The sequence below is a fragment of the Saccopteryx leptura genome, chromosome 2 (assembly GCF_036850995.1).
Source record: "Saccopteryx leptura isolate mSacLep1 chromosome 2, mSacLep1_pri_phased_curated, whole genome shotgun sequence".
Classification (NCBI taxonomy): domain Eukaryota; kingdom Metazoa; phylum Chordata; class Mammalia; order Chiroptera; family Emballonuridae; genus Saccopteryx; species Saccopteryx leptura.
Window position 1 is genome coordinate 327,940,313 of NC_089504.1, and position 18,355 is coordinate 327,958,667.

An 18,355-nucleotide genomic window follows, 5' to 3' on the forward strand; every position below is an offset into this window, starting at 1 on the left:
TGATCAATGTCACTCCCATTACATTTATTTCTTTCTCTCTCTAAAAAAAGTCAGTATTAAAACATATTTTAAGGAAGAGGGGGATGGTCACCAGTATTGAATGCTACAGAGAAGTCAGATGAAGACAAGTAGTTATTAGCAATTAAGTAATCATCAGAACCTCTAAGAGTTTCAGTGAGGAAGATAGAAAATAGGTAAAGGTAGTATGTATAGAATAAATTTTAAAATCATGGTACAGGCCTGACCTATGGTTGCGCAGTGGATAAAGTGTCAACCTGGAACACTGAGGTCACCGGTTCGAAACCCTGGCTTGCCTGGTCAAGGCACATATGGGAGTTGATGCTTCCTGCTCCTCCCTCCTTCTCTCTCTTTCCCTTTCCCTTTCTCTCTCTCTCTCTCTCTCTCCTCTCTGAAAAATTAAATAAAATCTTTAAAATCATGGTACACATACAAGTGGGCACTCACTTGAGAACATGGTAAAGTTGTGACAAAGTGCATGTTTGTTTATGTTTTAAAAAATAGAGATTTAAATAATTGTAGATGCTGAAGGAACTGCCAGTGGAAAGATAGAGCCCATCCTGGGTTTGATTCCCGGCCAGGGCACACAGGAGAAGTGTCCATCTGCTTCTCTACTCTTCCCCCTCTCCTTTCTCTCTATTTCTCTCTTCCTCTCTTGCAGCCAAGGCTCCACTGGAGCAAAGTTGACCCGGGTACTGAGGATGGCTCCATGGCCTCTGCCCCAGGTGCTAGAATGGCTCCAGTTGCAATGGAGCAATGCCCCAGATGGGCAGAGCATCGCCCCCTGGTGGGTTTGCTGGGTGGATTCTGGTTGGGCACATGCGATAGTCTGTCTCTATGCCTCCCTGCTTCTCACTTCAGAAAAATACAAAAAAAAAAAAAGCCTAAAGACACCACGGTCTCTCTGAGGAATTGAGAGCAGGGAAGCTGGGGTCACAAGTGTTAAGAGGAGAGATGGATTCTATTATAAGGGAAAAAGGAAAGGATGAGTGAGAGAGCAAAGTAGAGAAAATTCCGAGGTAAAAGAGAAACTGACTAGATATATATGTAACCTCCATTCATTTATTCAGCATACATGATTTTTTTTTAATATTTTATTTATTGATTTTTAGAGAGAGGGGAGAGAGAGAGAGAGAAGGGGGAGGAGCAGGAAGCATCAACTCCCATATGTGCCTTGACCAGGCAAGCCCAAGGTTTCGAACCGGCAACCTCAGTGTTCCAGGTTGACGCTTTATCCCACTGCGCCACTACAGGTCAGGCTCAGCATACATGATTTGAGTATGAACCATGAACAAGGCAGACACGGTGCCTGTCCTCATGGAGGTTATAGTTTTGAGACCTTTACTGAAGTCAAGATTAGTATGCTGGGCCTAACTTGTGGTGGCGCAGTGGATAAAGCGTCAACCTGGAACGCGCTGGTTCACGACCCTGCACTTGTCTGGTCAAGGCACATATGGGAGTTGATGCTTCCTGCTCCTCCTCCTCTTCTCTCTCTACTCTCTTGCTCCTTTCTAAAATGAATAAATTTTTTAAAAAAGATTAGTATGCTTATACTTTCCTGGGTTCCATATCTTAACCACAGAACACAGAAAATAATTGGACCATTTTCCCACTTATCCAGAAGATGTCATACCTGTTACCAATCTAGATGCACAAGAGAGAAGTTAATTCATTATATACATTGAATATCTTCGCATGACCTGTAGTGGGGCAGTGGATAGAGTGCTGACCCAGAGTGCTGAGCTTGCTGGTTTGAAACCCTGGGCTTGCCTGGTCAAGGCACATACGACAAGCAGTCAAGGAATGGCTAGAGCGAAGCAACTACTTCTTGTGCCTCCCTCCCTCCTCTTTCTGTAAAACCAATAAGTAAAATCTTAAAAAAAAAATCAGTATAGTACCTTATGAGTAGTCTTTTTTTTTTATTTGATTGATTTTAGAGAGAGTGAGAAGGAGAGAGAGAGAGAGAGAGAGAGAAACATTCACTTGTTCCACTTAGTTGTACATTCACTGGTTGCTTCCCATATGTTCCCCGACTGGGTATCCACCACAACCTTGGTGTTTTGGGGTAACGCTCTAACCAACTGAGCTCATCAGCCAGGACCATGCTTTTTTTTCCCCCTCTCCTATGATCACTCTTAAGGAGAACGTGATGGGAGTGACAATATAGTTTCACTCCAGGTTCTATTTTGCAGACAAAAATAATTTATTCTGCTTGACCTGTGGTGGCACAGTGGATGAAGCATTGACCTGAAGCACTGAGGTCACTAGTTCAAAACTCTGGGCTTGCCTAGTCGAGGCACACATGAGAAGCAACTACTACAAATTGATGCTTCCTCTTCCCCCCCCCCCCTTCTTTCTCTCTCTCTAAAGTCAATAAATAAAATCTTTAAAAAAAATTTTTTTTTAAATTTATTTTTAGAGAGTAGAGAGGGAGAGGGGAGGGAGAGAGTGAGAAAGGGGGGGAGCAGGAATCTTCAACGTCCATATGTGCCTTGACCAGGCAAGTCCAGGGTTTCGAACCTGTGATCTCAGTGCTTCAGGTTAATGCTTCATCCACTGTGCCACCACAGGTCAGGCCAATAAATAAAATCTTTAACAAATAATTTATTCTCTCTGATTTAAGCATAAAAGGAATTTTATAGATAGCTTACAGAGTTTGGGGGTAGGGCAGGGAGAAGTAGATACTAGGCCATTGGTTCTCAAACTTTAGTAGGTAGGCATCAAAGGGGCTTGTTATAACACATTTCTGGGCCCTATACCCAGAAATTCAAGATAATGTGAGATGGGGTCTGAGACTTTGAACTTTTAACAAGTTTCCAGGTGAGGGTGATTCTGTGGTCTCAGAACCATGCTTTGAAAATCACTGCTCTCAGCCCTGGCCGGTTGGCTCAGCAGTAGAGCGTCGGCCTAGCGTGCGGAGGACCCGGGTTCGATTCCCGGCCAGGGCACACAGGAGAAGCGCCCATTTGCTTCTCCACCCCTCCGCCGCGCTTTCCTCTCTGTCTCTCTCTTCCCCTCCCGCAGCCAAGGCTCCATTGGAGCAAAGATGGCCCGGGCGCTGGGGATGGCTCTGTGGCCTCTGCCTCAGGCGCTAGAGTGGCTCTGGTCGCAACATGGCGACGCCCAGGATGGGCAGAGCATCGCCCCCTGGTGGGCAGAGCATCGCCCCTGGTGGGCGTGCCGGGTGGATCCCGGTCGGGCGCATGCGGGAGTCTGTCTGACTGTCTCTCCCTGTTTCCAGCTTCAGAAAAATGAAAAGAAAAAAAAAAAAAGAAAGAAAATCACTGCTCTCAGCTAAATTTTAAAGAATACCCAGAAGCTGCCACAGAACTGTCCTGACAGGAAACTGTTTTCTCTGAGGCTGATGAGCATATTGCTGCTTGCACTGATGCCATTTCTGTTTCAGGAACAAGGAGATAAAGAGCTTGTACTAGGATGTAAATTTGTGTACTGATCCTTTGTCAAAAAGTGTCAGCTGAGGCCCTGGCCGGTTGGCTCAGCGGTAGAGCGTCGGCCTGGCGTGCGGGGGACCCGGGTTCGATTCCCGGCCAGGGCACATAGGAGAAGCGCCCATTTGCTTCTCCACCCCCCCCTCCTTCCTCTCTGTCTCTCTCTTCCCCTCCCGCAGCCGAGGCTCCATTGGAGCAAAGATGGCCCGGGCGCTGGGGATGGCTCCTTGGCCTCTGCCCCACGCGCTAGAGTGGCTCTGGTAGCGGCAGAGCGTTGCCCCTGGTGGGCGTGCCGGGTGGATCCCGGTTGGGCGCATGCGGGAGTCTGTCTGACTGTCTCTCCCCGTTTCCAGCTTCAGAAAAAAAACAAACAAAACAAGTGTCAGCTGAAATGAGCAATGTGTTTAGTGTCTTAATTGATTTTATATTCTGGCACAAACTCCTTATCTCATTAGGCCAGTAACAAACAGTCTGCATATTACATTAAAGTAGCACTGTTCTACTGTAAAAGCACAAGAGAAGGGAGAGAGGGGAATGTAGGTTTTAAGATGGCTGACCTTAGGGTCTGAGTTGGCTATGAAATATGGTAATACTTGAAGCAGATGGGCAACTTAGGAAAAGTAGAGAGGATAAGAGAATTAGAGGTAAAAATGAGGGCTCAAAATATCTAGGATACCCAATAAACCCTCCAGAACAGTGCTATACGATAGAACTGTATTGTGAGCCAAAGAATACAATTTAAAATGTTCTAAGAAGCTACATTTAAAAAAGTAAAACACCAGGCCTGACCTGTGGTGGCGCAGTAGGATAAAGTGTCGACCTGGAACACTGAGGTTGCCTGTTCGAAACCTTGGGCTTGCCTGGTCAAGGCACATATGGGAGTTGATGCTTCCTGCTCCTCCCCCTTCTTTCTCTCTCTCTTTCTCTCTCTCTCTCTTTCTCTCTCTCCCCCCCCTCTAAAAATAAATAAATAAAATATTTTTAAAAAAAGTAAAACACCAGAACAAAAACCTTTAAATAGAAAAATAGGTAAAATTAATTTTTATTTTAAAGTGAGAGAAAAATCAACCAAGCTATTTTTAGTTCCTGAGGCCAGTGCCTGGACCAGTTGAGCTATCCTCAGCTCCTGAGGCCCATGCTTGAACCAGTCTAGCCACTGGCTGCAAGAGGAAAAGAGAGAAGGGGTAGAGACGGGGAGATAAGCAGATGGTCGCTTTTCATGGGTGCCCTGACTGGATTGGACTCAGGATGTCCATACGCCAGGCTGATGCTCTATCTACTGTGCCAACTGGCCATGGTGTTGATTGATTTTTGAGAAAGAGGAGAAGGGAGGGAGGGAAGGAGGAAGGGGGGGAGATTGAGAGAGACAGGAATAGATAGAGAAAGAGAAACGGATTTGTTGGTCTACTTATGCATTCATTGGTCGATTTTTGTATGTGGCCTGACTGAGCATTGAACCTGCAACCTTGGCATGTGGAGATGACACTCTAACCAGCTGAACTACCCGGCCAAGGGCTCTAATTCCTCTTTTTCTCCAAAAGTTATCAAATGTTGAAATGATCAGATGCCATTCTTTATTTTGACCTAAAGACCCTAGTATTTGCTCCTCAAAATGACTCCTTACCTTTAATGATGTGGAACTCAGAGCCACAGTCATTTCCTTTTTCTGTCATGAATTGCATCAATGGTGTTAAATCTGTAGTGAGGCTAGTCTGAAGATGTCATGGGAATGGACAAATACTGGTTTTAGTTCATTTATTATCAAAAGAGTTGTAGAGAACACTGAAAAGCACACTGAAGAAATTAATGAGCCACACTTCTAATACTAATAGATAAATCATTGGTGCATTTTTAGTGTTTTTCTTTTTATTTATTTATTTATTTATTTATTTATTTATTTTTTGCATTTTTCTGAAGCTGGAAACGGGGAGAGACAGTCAGACAGACTCCCGCATACGCCCGACCGGGATTCACCCGGCACGCCCACCAGGGGCGAAGCTCTGCCCACCAGGGGGCGATGCTCTGCCCATCCTGGGCGTCGCCATGTTGCGACCACAGCCACTCCAGCGCCTGGGGCAGAGGCCACAGAGCCATCCCCAGCGCCCGGGCCATCTTTGCTCCAATGGAGCCTTGGCTGCGGGAGGGGAAGAGAGAGACAGAGAGGAAGGTGCGGCGGAGGGGTGGAGAAGCAAATGGGCGCTTCTCCTGTGTGCCCTGGCCAGGAATCGAACCCGGGTCCTCCGCACGCTAGGCCGACGCTCTACCGCTGAGCCAACCAGCCAGGGCTGTGTTTTTCAATGTACTATAAAATTAGTTCAGTTAAATTGAGTGATGGGTTGAGAGAGGGGGGAGGGAAGGACCTTCACACATAATCTGAGATTATGGTTAAAGTTATAGGTAAATCATTATCTAGGGTGGTTTGTAGTAAGGAACTGGGACCTCTTCTGGCCTAGAATCAGGCAGTGGTGGTAGTCCTGATAAGTATTCCCTGGAGCAATTAGTTATAGCTTTGTGGTTCGGTTGCTGTCAGGGCAAAGGAAGAAGTCAGGGGTTGGACTCCTGGATTTCCCACCTCTTGCTTGCACCAGAAGAGCTTCTGGGTTTGGTCCGGATAGGCATATTTTATTTAATTAGCTGTGTCCAAAGTGTAGAGCCCGTAAAGTAAAAATGTGTTCCCATTCTCTGCCACTCCATAGTCAACATGAATCTAAAAACCATATAATCTCCCAGTAATTGAGAATTCATACAGAATATACAGTTCTGTATTCTTTATGAAAGAGTTTTTTTTTTGTTTGTTTGTTGTTGTGTTTTTACAGAGACAGAGTCAGAGACAGGGATAGATAGGGACAGACAGACAGGAACACAGAGAGATGAGAAGCATCAATCAGTTTTTTATTGCGACACCTTAGTTGTTCATTGATTGCTTTCTCATATGTGCCTTGACTGTGGGCCTTCAGCAGACCGAGTAACCCCTTGCTCGAGCCAGCAACCTTGGGCTCAAGCTGGTGAACTTTGCTCAAACCAGATGAGCCCATGCTCAAGCTGGCGACCTTGGGGTCTCCAACCTGCATCCTCCGCATCCCAGTCCGACGCTCTATCCACTACGCCACCGCCTGGTCAGGTTTTGATTATGATTTCAGTATAATGGTAATGAATCCTCTTGAAATTGGAAAACTGGTTTAGGCTGGTATGAATATACTAGCCAGGGAACCTGTTAGATTTTGCTTGTACTGCTTGAGAGAAACGAGCTAGTAGGATTGGCAGTGGGTTCATTTGTGGGATAAATAGCCCAAATAATTTAATATTTAACAATCCCAGAAGTGGACTGACATTCTGTCAAAGGGACTTTAGAAGCTCTATTTTGGGAAATTTGCCATACTGTATGTGATTTTCTATATATAGGCTGTTTTCACTTTACACGAGTCATTCACAGTGTATGTATTAAGTCTAATAGAATTGTCTTTTTTTTTTTAAGATTTAAAAAATTTTTAACTCATTTTAGGGAGGGGAGAGAGAGAGGGAAGGGGGAGAAGCAGGAAGCATCAACTCCCATATATGCCAGGTAAGCCCCTGGTTTCAAACTGGCGACCTGTGTTCTAGGTTGACGCTTTATCCACTGCACCACCACAGGTCAGGTCAGAAGTGTCTTATTTATTTATTTATTTATTTTAATTAGAATATATTGGATCTTTGGAAGAAGCTTGACTAGCTGACATTATAGCAATATGCAGCTGGAATACTGATTTATTCTCGTAACAGTTTAAAAATGAAAGTTATTACATGTTTACTTGTATCTATTTTTCCAGTTTCTCTTCAGCAACGGGTAGCAGAATTGGAAAAAATTAATGCAGAATTTTTACGTGCACAACAGCAGCTTGAGCAAGAATTTAATCAAAAGAGAGCAAAATTTAAAGAGTTGTATTTGGCTAAAGAGGGTAAGTTTATAAGCCTTTCCCAAACCCCATATGAAAACTGCCTTAAAATGTCAGGTTTCTTGGTAGTACAATGTTATTGAATGTACCTTGATTTTATTTGTACTGACATTATATAATAAAACTCTATTTAGAGTAAGGGTTAAGTATGGAATTGAAAAACAATGCATTAATCCGAGTTTTCCTTGTCGATTTTTTATTTTTTAGCGAGAGAGAGAGAGAGAGAGAGAGAGAGAACAGAGACAGATAGGAAGGGAGAAAGATGAGAACTTGTAGTTGCATCACTTTAGTTGTTCATTGATTGCTTTCTCATATGTGCCTTGATGGGTGGGGAGTGGGGGTGGGGGCTCCAGCTGAGCCAGTGACCCCTGGCTCAAGCTGGATGAGCCTGTACGCAAGCAGGTAACCTCAGGGTTTCGAACCTGGGACCTCAGCATCCCAGGTCAGTGAGTGCTCTATCCACTGCGCCATCACTGATCAGGCTGCCATGTTTTCTTTTATTTACCATTTCTTGAATGTTTTCCTTGTGCAAGCTACTGTACTAGTAAACATTTTCAATAAATTGTTTTATCATTAAAACAACCTTCTGATGTGGGAATTTTTATCTCTGTTTTGTAGATGTGGAAGAGAGGCCATAAAAATTAAGTAAACTCAGCCTGTGGGTAAAAACTTAGATTTAGCTCTAAAACAATGACTTTAATCCTCATCTGGTTACATAGTTAATAACTGATTTTTGATATCCAACAAACCTTAAATCTTAATGTTTTTTAAAATGGTTTTATTTATTTATTTATTTATTTATTTATTTATTTATTTATTTATTTATTTTCCTAGTGAGAGAAAGGGAGGCATGGAGACAGACTCCCGCATGTGCCCTGACTGGGATCCACCCGGCAACCCCCATCTGGGGGTTGGGGCCAATGCTCTGCCCATCTGGGGCCATGCTTGTAACTGAGCTATTTTTAGTGCCTCAATGGAGGCTCCATGGAGCCATCTTCAGTGCCTTGAGCCAATGTGCTTGACTCAGTTGAGCCATGGCAGGGGCGGGGGAAGTAGAAAGGGGAGGTGGAGGAGTAGAGGAGCAAATGGTCTCTTCTCCTGTGTGCCCTGATTGGGAATCGAACCCCAGCCATCCACGTTCTGGGCTGACTGGCCAGGGATTTTTTTTTAATTTATTGATTTTTGGAGAGAAAGAGAGAGAGAGAGAGAGAAGAGGGTGAGAAGCAGGAAGCATCAACTCATCGTATGTAGTTGCTTCCTGTATATACCTTGACCAGGCAAGCCCAGGGTTTCGAACTGGTGACCTCAGCATTCCAGGTTGATGCTTTATCCACTGCGCCATCACAGCTCAGGCAAAATGGTTTTATTTTCTAAGTTAACATTTTCAAATTTAATGCTTAACTTCTTTATTACAATGTTAACATTTTTAATTTAATACTTTATTTCTTCATTACAGAGCCAGCCTGATAAAAGTGAGTTTCTCATTAGTGGAAAATCTTTTACTTTTTTTCTAGAGGATCTGAAGAGACAAAATGCAGTGTTACAAGCTGCACAAGATGATTTGGGGCACCTTCGAACACAGCTCTGGGAAGCCCAAGCAGAAATGGAGAATATTAAAGCCATTGCGACAGTTTCTGAGAATACCAAACAAGAAGCTATAGATGAGGTAAAAAGACAGTGGAGAGAAGAAGTTGCTTCACTTCAGGCTGTTATGAAAGGTAACATTAGATCTGTTTTATGAATTTCTAAGATATCTGATTCTGATGATTGAGAACATTTTCAGAGTTTCATTTGTGGCTCTGTGTATTATCATCTTAAAGATGTACTGTCTTCTTCAAAATGGAAGGAAGCCAATTTACATAGGGGTATATCATATGTATCTTTAACAAATTTAATAATGGACAATTATAATGAGGGTGTTACAAAGATTCTGTCTTCATTGAGAACTATATAGTTCATCATAAAATTCAAAGCAGGGCTTCGAAATGGATTTTCTTATAGAAGTCAGGCAAGTAATGTCAATGAATAAAGCTGTATATGGGCACAGGGAGAGGCTTATGCAAAAGGGAAACTTACTATTTATACTATTAGTTCTAGCTCATTACTGCCCATCCAGTCCTGTGTTGTCATATCTTTTACATTTTTAAGAAGTGTTTGGATTTTTTTATGAAAATTTCACTGCAGTTTATGAGATAGAATTGCCTATGGGTTAGAAAAGGCTTTTTGGGCTGCCAGCTTGTGACTCTTGGTCTAAAAGAAGAGTAGTATAATTTAGTCTCTTTCTGCTCTTGGCATTAGTGCTTAATTACATCCTGCATTTCCTGAGAAGTTGATATTTAAATGAAGTTGTCCCTGAATCTTTGGGTTCTTGAAATTAGTTTTATTATAAACATGAAATAGTGATGTCATTTTTTTCTCACTTAGCAGTTGTGGTCATTTTTGCTTAAGTGCTCTCAGTAAGAAGGCAGGTTCAGTTTGGCCCTATTTCTTGAGTTTGTAGCTATCATCTAGGAATTACTCTGAGCCTCTGTAACAATGCTGACTAGAGTGGCTTACACAGTAGTTCATTTTATTTACAGAAGAAGAAATTCAGAGGTAGGTCATCTAGAGCTGGTTGCAGTGGTTCCATGATGTCTCCAGTGTTCTAGGCTCCTTCAATCATTCTGTTTCTTCATATTCGCTATTCATCCTCATTTTGCCTCATGGCTGAAAAATGGCTGATCCTCCTTCAGTCTGCCTTATAATAATAAGGTATCATCTGTAAAATAATATGACAGGTTTATTTGAAGATCAGTGATGATGACTTGAAGCCCTTAGCAAAATTTCTACACATTAAAAGATTTCTAGAAATTAGACAATAACTAAATTTTATTGTGCCAGAACATTTTTTTTTTCTAGAATGCTTAGACATAAAATATTTGGTGATGTTTTGTAGAAACAGTTCGTGACTATGAGCACCAGTTCCACCTTCGGCTGGAGCAGGAGCGAACACAGTGGGCACAGTATCGAGAATCTGCAGAGAGGGAAATAGCTGATTTAAGGAGAAGGCTGTCTGAAGGTCAAGAGGAGGAAAATTTAGAAAATGAAATGAAAAAGGTATGAAGGAATATATTTATCTGTAGAAATATTTGAATCCAAATGCAAGATGCTTTAATATTGTGGTAATAGCAGATGTGTTTTTATGTTTTCTGTTAGAGGAATTATTTGGACATAAACCTAAATATAGTACTAGATAATATGATGCCCTTCCCCATGTATTTGTATAGGAAACTCCCTTACCTTCTTCATATCTGTGACCAAATGTCTCCTCATGAGGCCTAAGCTGACCAGCCTATTTAACATCACAACCTATCCACCTTCCTCCTTTGATCACCCTTATCCTATTCTAATTTTTCTTTTTTTGTATGCATAGCATTCACCTATTATGTTTATTGTTCACTGCCTTTTTTTCCTTGCTAGAATGTAAGCTCCATAAGGGCAGGTGACTTGTTTATTTGTGTATTCTACATGTCTAGAGTAATATCTAATATATGGGTGCTCAATAAATATTTGTTGAATGAGTGTGGTTGCTTGGAGATTGTGTCTAAACCAAAGCTCTTTAGTTTTTTGTTTTCCTTTGTTTTCAGTATACCTTGGTCCTTTGAGACAAATGTACTGCATATTATGCTTGAACATATTACCATAAGATGCCAAAACATAGACCAGTTAAATACAAGGTGAAACATTTTATCATTGAGAAAATGTAAAAGGCTTTCAACCAGTTTGATTATATGAACTTTTACATTAATAATTTATATGCATACTTGTATTTTAAATCACACATTATATAAACTAATAATTAGAATTTGGCTTTTCAATCACATTAATCAGACTCTTTGGTTCCTGATTCTTGGTCCATATAAGTACTACTTTTATGGTTTTATAATTAGTTTTTTAAATAATGCAAATATCATCTGAGAACCCAACACCCAAATAAATGCTTGAACTTTGAGGAATATTTTTTTTCTTTTTTCTCATTTCAGGAAAAAAAAAATTTTTTTTTTTTTTTTTTTTCATTTTTCTGAAGCTGGAAACAGGGAGAGACAGTCAGACAGACTCCCGCATGCGCCCGACCGGGATCCACCTGGCACGCCCACCATGGGGCAACGCTCTGCCCACCAGGGAGCAATGCTCTGCCCATCCTGGGCGTCGCCATGTTGCGACCAGAGCCACTCTAGCGCCTGGGGCAGAGGCCAAGGAGCCATCCCCAGTGCCCGGGCCATCTTTTTGCTCCAATGGAGCCTTGGCTGTGGGAGGGGAAGAGAGAGACAGAGAGGAAAGCGCGGCGGAGGGGTGGAGAAGCAAATGGGCGCTTCTCCTGTGTGCCCTGGCCGGGAATCGAACCTGGGTCCTCCGCACGCTAGGCCGACGCTCTACCGCTGAGCCAACCGGCCAGGGCCAAAAATTTTTTTTTTAGATTTTTTTCATTTATTCATGTTTAGAGAGAAGAGAGAGGGAGGCAGGGGGAGAGAGAGAGAGAGAGAGAGAGAGAGAAGGCTTGGAGGAGCAGGAAGCATCAACTCCTGTATGTGCCTTGACCAGGTCAGCCCAGCGTTCTTTTTTTTTTTTTTTTTTAAATTCACTTTAGAGAGGAGAGAGAGAGGGAGAGAGAGAGAGAGACAGGGGGGAGGAGCAGGAAGCATCAACTCCCATATGTGCCTTGACCAGGCAAGCCCAGGGTTTCGAACCCCAGCGTTCTTTTTGAACTGGCAACCTCAGTGTTCCAGGTCAACGCTTTATCCACTGCGCCACCACACTTTAGAAGTCATTGTCTTCCTGAGGATTTGACAATGTCTTTATCACTAGAGTCACTTAGTCATCTAATGTAGTTCCTAAAGTAGATAGCCTTCACTTCCCTCAAGTTGTAATGAATTTATATTTGATGCTATCATTGGAAACTTTATTTCTAGCTACAACTACCCATTCATATGAGGATAATTGTTTTTTTTCAGCCTTTTAATAATATTCATATTCATATTTATGATCCCCCTTTTTTCAGTTTTAAAGTTTATTTTTTAAAATAAACTTTATTTTTGTCTGACCTGTGGTGGCACAGTGAATTAAGTGTTGACCTGGAAATGCTGAGGTCGCTGGTTCAAAACCCTGGGCTTGCCTGGTCAAGGCACATATGGGAGTTGTTGCTTCCAGCTCCTCCCCCCCTTCTCTCTCTCTCTCTCTCCTCTCTCTCTCTCTCTCTCTCTCTCTCTCTCTGTCTCTCTCTCTCATCTCTAAAAAGTGAAAAAAATAAAAAATAAAAAAAATAAAACCCCAGGCTTGCCTAGTCAAGGCACATATGAGAAGCAACTACTATGAATTGATGCTTCCCACTTCTCTCTCCTCTCTAAAAATAAATAAAATTTAAAAGTAAACTTTTTTAGATCTGATTTTGATTTATAGAAATGTTGTGGAGATAGTACAATTCTCATATACTCCACACCAGTTTCTCCTATTATTTACATTATACATTAGTATGGTACATTTGTCACAATTAATAAGCCAATATTGAGAAAGTTATTAACTAAAGTCTATTTGTATTCAAAGTTCATTAGTTTTTACCAAAGGCCTATTTTACTGTATTAGGATCTACTCTAGGATATCACATTACATTTAGTCATGTCTCTTTAGGCTTCTCTTGGCTGTGACAGTTTCTCAGATTTTTTTTTTTTTTAATTTTTTTATTTTTATTTTTTATTTTTTTATTTTTATTTTATTTTTTTTTTCATTTTTCTGAAGCTGGAAACAGGGAGAGACAGTCAGGCAGACTCCCGCATGCGCCTGACCGGGATCCACCCGGCACGCCCACCAGGGGCGACGCTCTGCCCACCAGGGGGTGATGCTCTGCCCATCCTGGGCGTCGCCATATTGCGACCAGAGCCACTCTAGCGCCTGGGGCAGAGGCCACAGAGCCATCCCCAGCGCCCGGGCCATCTTTGCTCCAATGGAGCCTTGGGTGCGGGAGGGGAAGAGAGAGACAGAGAGGAAAGCGCGGCGGAGGGGTGGAGAAGCAAATGGGCGCTTCTCCTGTGTGCCCTGGCCGGGAATCGAACCCGGGTCCTCCGCACGCTAGGCCGACGCTCTACCGCTGAGCCAACCGGCCAGGGCTATTTTTTATTTTTTTTACAGGGTCAGAGAGAGAGTTAGATAGAGGGATAGGTAGGGACAGACAGACAGGAGAGAGATGAGAAGCATCAATCATCAGTTTTTCGTTGAGACACCGTAGTTGTTCATTGATTGCTTTCTCATATGTGCTATGACCTCGGGCCTTCAGCAGACTGAGTAACCCTCCGCTCGAGCCAGTGACCTTGGGTCCATGCTAGTGAGCTTTTTGCTCAAGCCAGATGAGCCCGCGCTCAAGCTGGCAACCCCGGGGTCTTGAACCTGGGTCCTTCCGCATCCCAGTCCGACGCTCTATCCACTGTGCCACCGCCTGGTCAGGCTCAGATTTTTGTTTTTAATGACCTTTCTGTCATTAAAAAAAATTGTCTTTTAAAAGTTTAGTTTGTAAATATATGTAACACTTAGAATTGTGAGGTCTTTTCATTAATAAATAACTCAATCTGTGTTAATTCCTTGCTTTTTCCCTCCTTTTGCTTTCCTGCTGGTTTTTATCAGCTGACCTTTATAAGCATCCCTAATCAGTCTTGACTGAAGATATTGTAAATTTACATGTCTTTGATTTATTTATTTATTTATTTTTATTTAGTGAGAAGAGAGGAGGCAGAGACAGACTCCCACATGTGCCCCTAGCGGAATCCACCCAGCAAGCCTGCTAGGGGGCAATGCTCAGCCAATTTGGGGCCCATTCTTTGTTGCAACCAGAGCCAATTTTTAGAGCCTGAGGCTGAGGCCATGGAGCCATCCTCAGCACCCAGGGCCAACTCGCTCCAATTGAGTCATGGCTGCGAGAGGAGAGGAGGACGGATAGAGAGAGAGAGAGACAGACAGATAAGAGACAGAAGTGAGGGGTTGGAGAATCAGATGGGCCCTTCTCCTTTATGTCATAACCAGGAATCAAACCTGGGACATCCACATGCCAGGCCAATGCTCTACCTCTCAGCCAACTGGCCAGGGCCAAATTCATTTTTCTAATTCCAAATTCTAAATAGGGTATATGCAAAAACTATGATTATGACTTGACATTAAAAGTAATGCAACATTAAAAAATAAAATAATGTAACATTTAAATTAAGACATGATTCAGTTTTCTGAGTGCCTTATACACTTATTTGTTGTATTAATTTTAATAAGTGGGGGGGAAGAATTTCTTAGAAAAGCAATAAGTCAGTAAATTATAGTATTTAATTCTTTTTAACCATAGGCCCAAGAGGATGCTGAAAAACTTCGGTCTGTTGTGATGCCCATGGAGAAGGAAATTGCAGCTTTGAAAGAGAAACTGACAGAGGCAGAAGACAAGGTTAAAGAGCTGGAGGCCTCAAAGGTTGTGAAACATTGTAATTCATTTGCTTAAAACCCAAGATTCTGCTCTAATGCCTAAGCAAAGTTAGAATCACTAAGGGGATAAAAACTGTAATTTAGGCTATGCATCTTAAGGATCTTGCTATTTTTAAAATATAAAAAAATGATGGGAGATGATTTTGTCCTTGTGGTATTATAAACAATCACAATAGTGATGCTGGTGCTTCTTTGTTATAAAGTTAGTATTTCTTTTTTTACATTTTTATTCAGCGAGAAAAGGGCAGAGATAGACTCTCGCATGCACCCCAACCAGGATCCACCCGGCAAGCCCACTAGGGGACAATGCTCTGCCTATCTGGGGCTCTTGCTCTTATGCAACCTGAGCCTTTTTTTTTTTTTTTAGTGCCTAAGGCGGATACCATGGAGTCATCCTGAGCGCCTGGGGCAGACTTGCTCTAATGGAGCCTTGGCTGCTGGAGGGGAGGAGAAGAGAAAGAGGGAGAGAGGGAGAGAGGGAGAGAGGGAGAGAGAGAGAGAGAGAGAGAGAGAGAGAGAGAGAGAGAGAGAGAGAAAAGCCAGAGGGGGAGGGGTGGAGCAGCAGATGGGTGCTTCTTCCTGTGCGCCCTGACTGGGAATCAAACCCGGGACATCTACATGCCAGGCCGATGTTCTACCACTAAGCCAATTGGCCAGGGCCTCTTCATTTTTTTTTTTTTTTAAATCATCAAATGAGAGGCAGGGAGATAGAGAGAGAGACTCCCGCAGTATCCCCGACTGGGATCCACCCAGCAACCTTCTTCTGGGACTGATGATCTGCCCATCTGGGGCCACTGCTCCATTGCTTGGCAACTGGGCTATATTAGCCCCTGAGGCGAGGCCATTTAGCCATCCTCAGCACCTGCGGCCAACTTGCTCATTGGAGCCATGGCTGTGGGAGGGGGAAGAGAGAGAGAGAGAGAGAGAGAGAACGGGAGAGATAGGGGTGGAGAAGCAGATAGTCACTTCTCCTGTGTGCCCTGACTGGGAATTCAACCCAGGACTTCTACATGCCAGGCTGATACTCCACCACTGAGCCAACTGGCCAAGGCCAGTGTTTATTTTCTTAATCCAATCTCATTCATTTTCTTAATTTTTTTCTCTTTATATTATTACGTGAGAGGCAAGGTGGCAGAGAGACAGACTCCCACATGCACCCTGACTGCGACTCAACCCTCCTATGGGGCAATGCTCTGCCCATCTGGGGCTGTTGCTCCGGTGCTTGGCAGCCAATCTCTTTTAGTGCCTGAGGCGAGGCCATGGTGCCATCCTCAATGCCTGGGGCCAACTTGCTCAAATTAGCCATGGCTGCAGGTGGGAGGGGGGAGAAAGAAAGAATTGGGGACGATGGAGAAACAGCTGGTTGCTTCTCCTGTGTGCCCTGACCAGGAATCGAACCTAGTACTTCCACATGCCCGGCTGACGCTCTACCACTAAGCCAACAGCCAGGGCTCTATTCATTTTTTTATTAAGGAAAATAAGCTATTCAAAGTTGACTTTGTTTTCTGAAACCAGCCAGTAATTGATATTTTAGAGATGATGTAGTTACAGTATGGCTGGATTTGTTGGCTATAAAGACACAACAGAAGAAATGCAAAAGTGTCGAAAATTTTACTAATTAAAAGAAAGTGTTTTAGAAGAGAAACAAAAACTAAGAAAAGAGATAGTAAACAGAAACACAACATAGTAATGTAGAAATGGAATGCATCAACTGTTCTTGTAAATGTAAACTGATAATCATATCAAAGAGGTTGGATTTTTTTTTTTTTTTTTTTTTTACAGTTACTGGGTTTAGAGAGAGAGGAAAGGGGAGAGAGAGAGAGAGAAAGAGAGATCGATTTATTGTCCCACTTATTCATGCATTCATTGGTTGATTTTTTTATGTGTTTTGACTGGGGATTGAACCCACAACCTTGGTATGTCACTATGATGCTCTAAACAATTGAGCTACATGGTCAGGGCTTTATAATAGGATATTTAAACTAACCTTTAGCAAGTGATAGTGCAAGTAAAAAATATCTTAAGAGGTGTATAGGACTTTAGAGCAACCTGATTAATAATTTAGATGTAAGACACATAGAACCCTGTACCCAAGAAAGAGACTGTATTTTATACTATAGGGCAGTGGTCCCCAACCTTTTTTGGGCCACGGACCAGTTTAATGTCAGAAAATATTTTCACAGACCAGCCTTTAGGGTGGGATGGATAAATGTATCACGTGACCGAGACAAGCGTCAAGAGTGAGTCTTAGACGGATGTAACAGAGGGAATCTGGTCATTTTTTAAAAATAAAACATCGTTCAGACTTAAATATAAATAAAACGGAAATAATGTAAGTTAGTTAGTCTTTCTCTGCGGACTGGTACCAAATGGCCCACAACCGGTACCAGTCCGCGGCCCGGAGGTTAGGGACCACTGCTATAGGGCATAGTAGTAAGACTTCAGCATTAATTTAGTGGGTGACCTTGGGCAAATTACTTAATCTTTTTATATTTTTATTTCCTCACTTGCAAAATGGAGATAATATTACCTGCCTCATAAGGCTATTATATAAGTTAACACATATAAAGCACTTAAGATAGTGCATAGAAATAAGTATCATTTTTTAGATATACTTTTCATAAGGTCACAAAGGGAGTATCAACAGATTTAAAGAATTGGTATTATACAGACCAGAAACTGACCATAATTTATTTAAATTATAGTATAATGATAGCTAAAGTAAAATGTCTGAAAATGAAAAATTAACTTGTATGGAAAAAGGAATTTTAAAATATTGAATGATTTGAGCCCTGGCCGCTTGGCTCAGCGGTAGAGCGTCGGCCTGGCGTGCAGGAGTCCCGGGTTCGATTCCCGGCCAGGGCACACAGGAGAGGCGCCCATTTGCTTCTCCGCCCCTCCCCCTCTCCTTCCTCTCTCTTTCTTCCCCTCCCGCAGCCAAGGCTCTATTGGAGCAAAGATGGCCCGGGTGCTGGGCATGGCTCTGTGGCCTCTGCCTCAGGCGTTAGAATGGCTCTGGATGCAACAGAGCGACGCCCCAGAGGGACAAAGCATTGCCCCCTGGTGGGCATGCCGGGTGGATCCCGGTCGGGCGCACGCCGGAGTCTGTCTGACTGCCTCCCCGTTTCCAGCTTTGGAAAAATGAAAAAAAAAAAAAAAATTGAATGATTTGAATATTTTGCTCAAGAATCTAAAAGAACAATAGTACAAGCAATATAAATGAAAGAAATAACATAGAACAGAAATTAGTGAAATAAAAAGGCAAAAGAAAAATTGATAATGTCAATATAATGAAAAAATGGAAAAACTAATAAGATAAATTTCTAATAAGATTAATCAGGGAAAAAAAAGACTCAAACCATTAGAAATTAAAGATGGAACATTACAAATCAAAGATTTTAAAATAATATAAATACTATGAACAATGTCACAAATTTGAAATGAAATTTGATGAAATGAGAGTTT

At 42.5% G+C, this 18,355-nt stretch overlaps 1 protein-coding gene across 2 annotated transcripts in view; it reads left to right on the top strand.

The window, feature by feature from the left end:
* Positions 1-18,355, top strand: part of RABEP1 (rabaptin, RAB GTPase binding effector protein 1) — an 81,854-nt gene that overhangs the window by 18,998 nt on the left and 44,501 nt on the right. For both annotated transcript variants that reach the window (XM_066363366.1, XM_066363367.1), the window contains exons 2-5: positions 7,274-7,402; positions 8,914-9,117; positions 10,335-10,495; positions 14,757-14,876. In XM_066363366.1, coding sequence (XP_066219463.1) covers positions 7,274-7,402; positions 8,914-9,117; positions 10,335-10,495; positions 14,757-14,876 — 614 coding nt within the window. The remainder of the gene's footprint in view (positions 1-7,273; positions 7,403-8,913; positions 9,118-10,334; positions 10,496-14,756; positions 14,877-18,355) is intronic.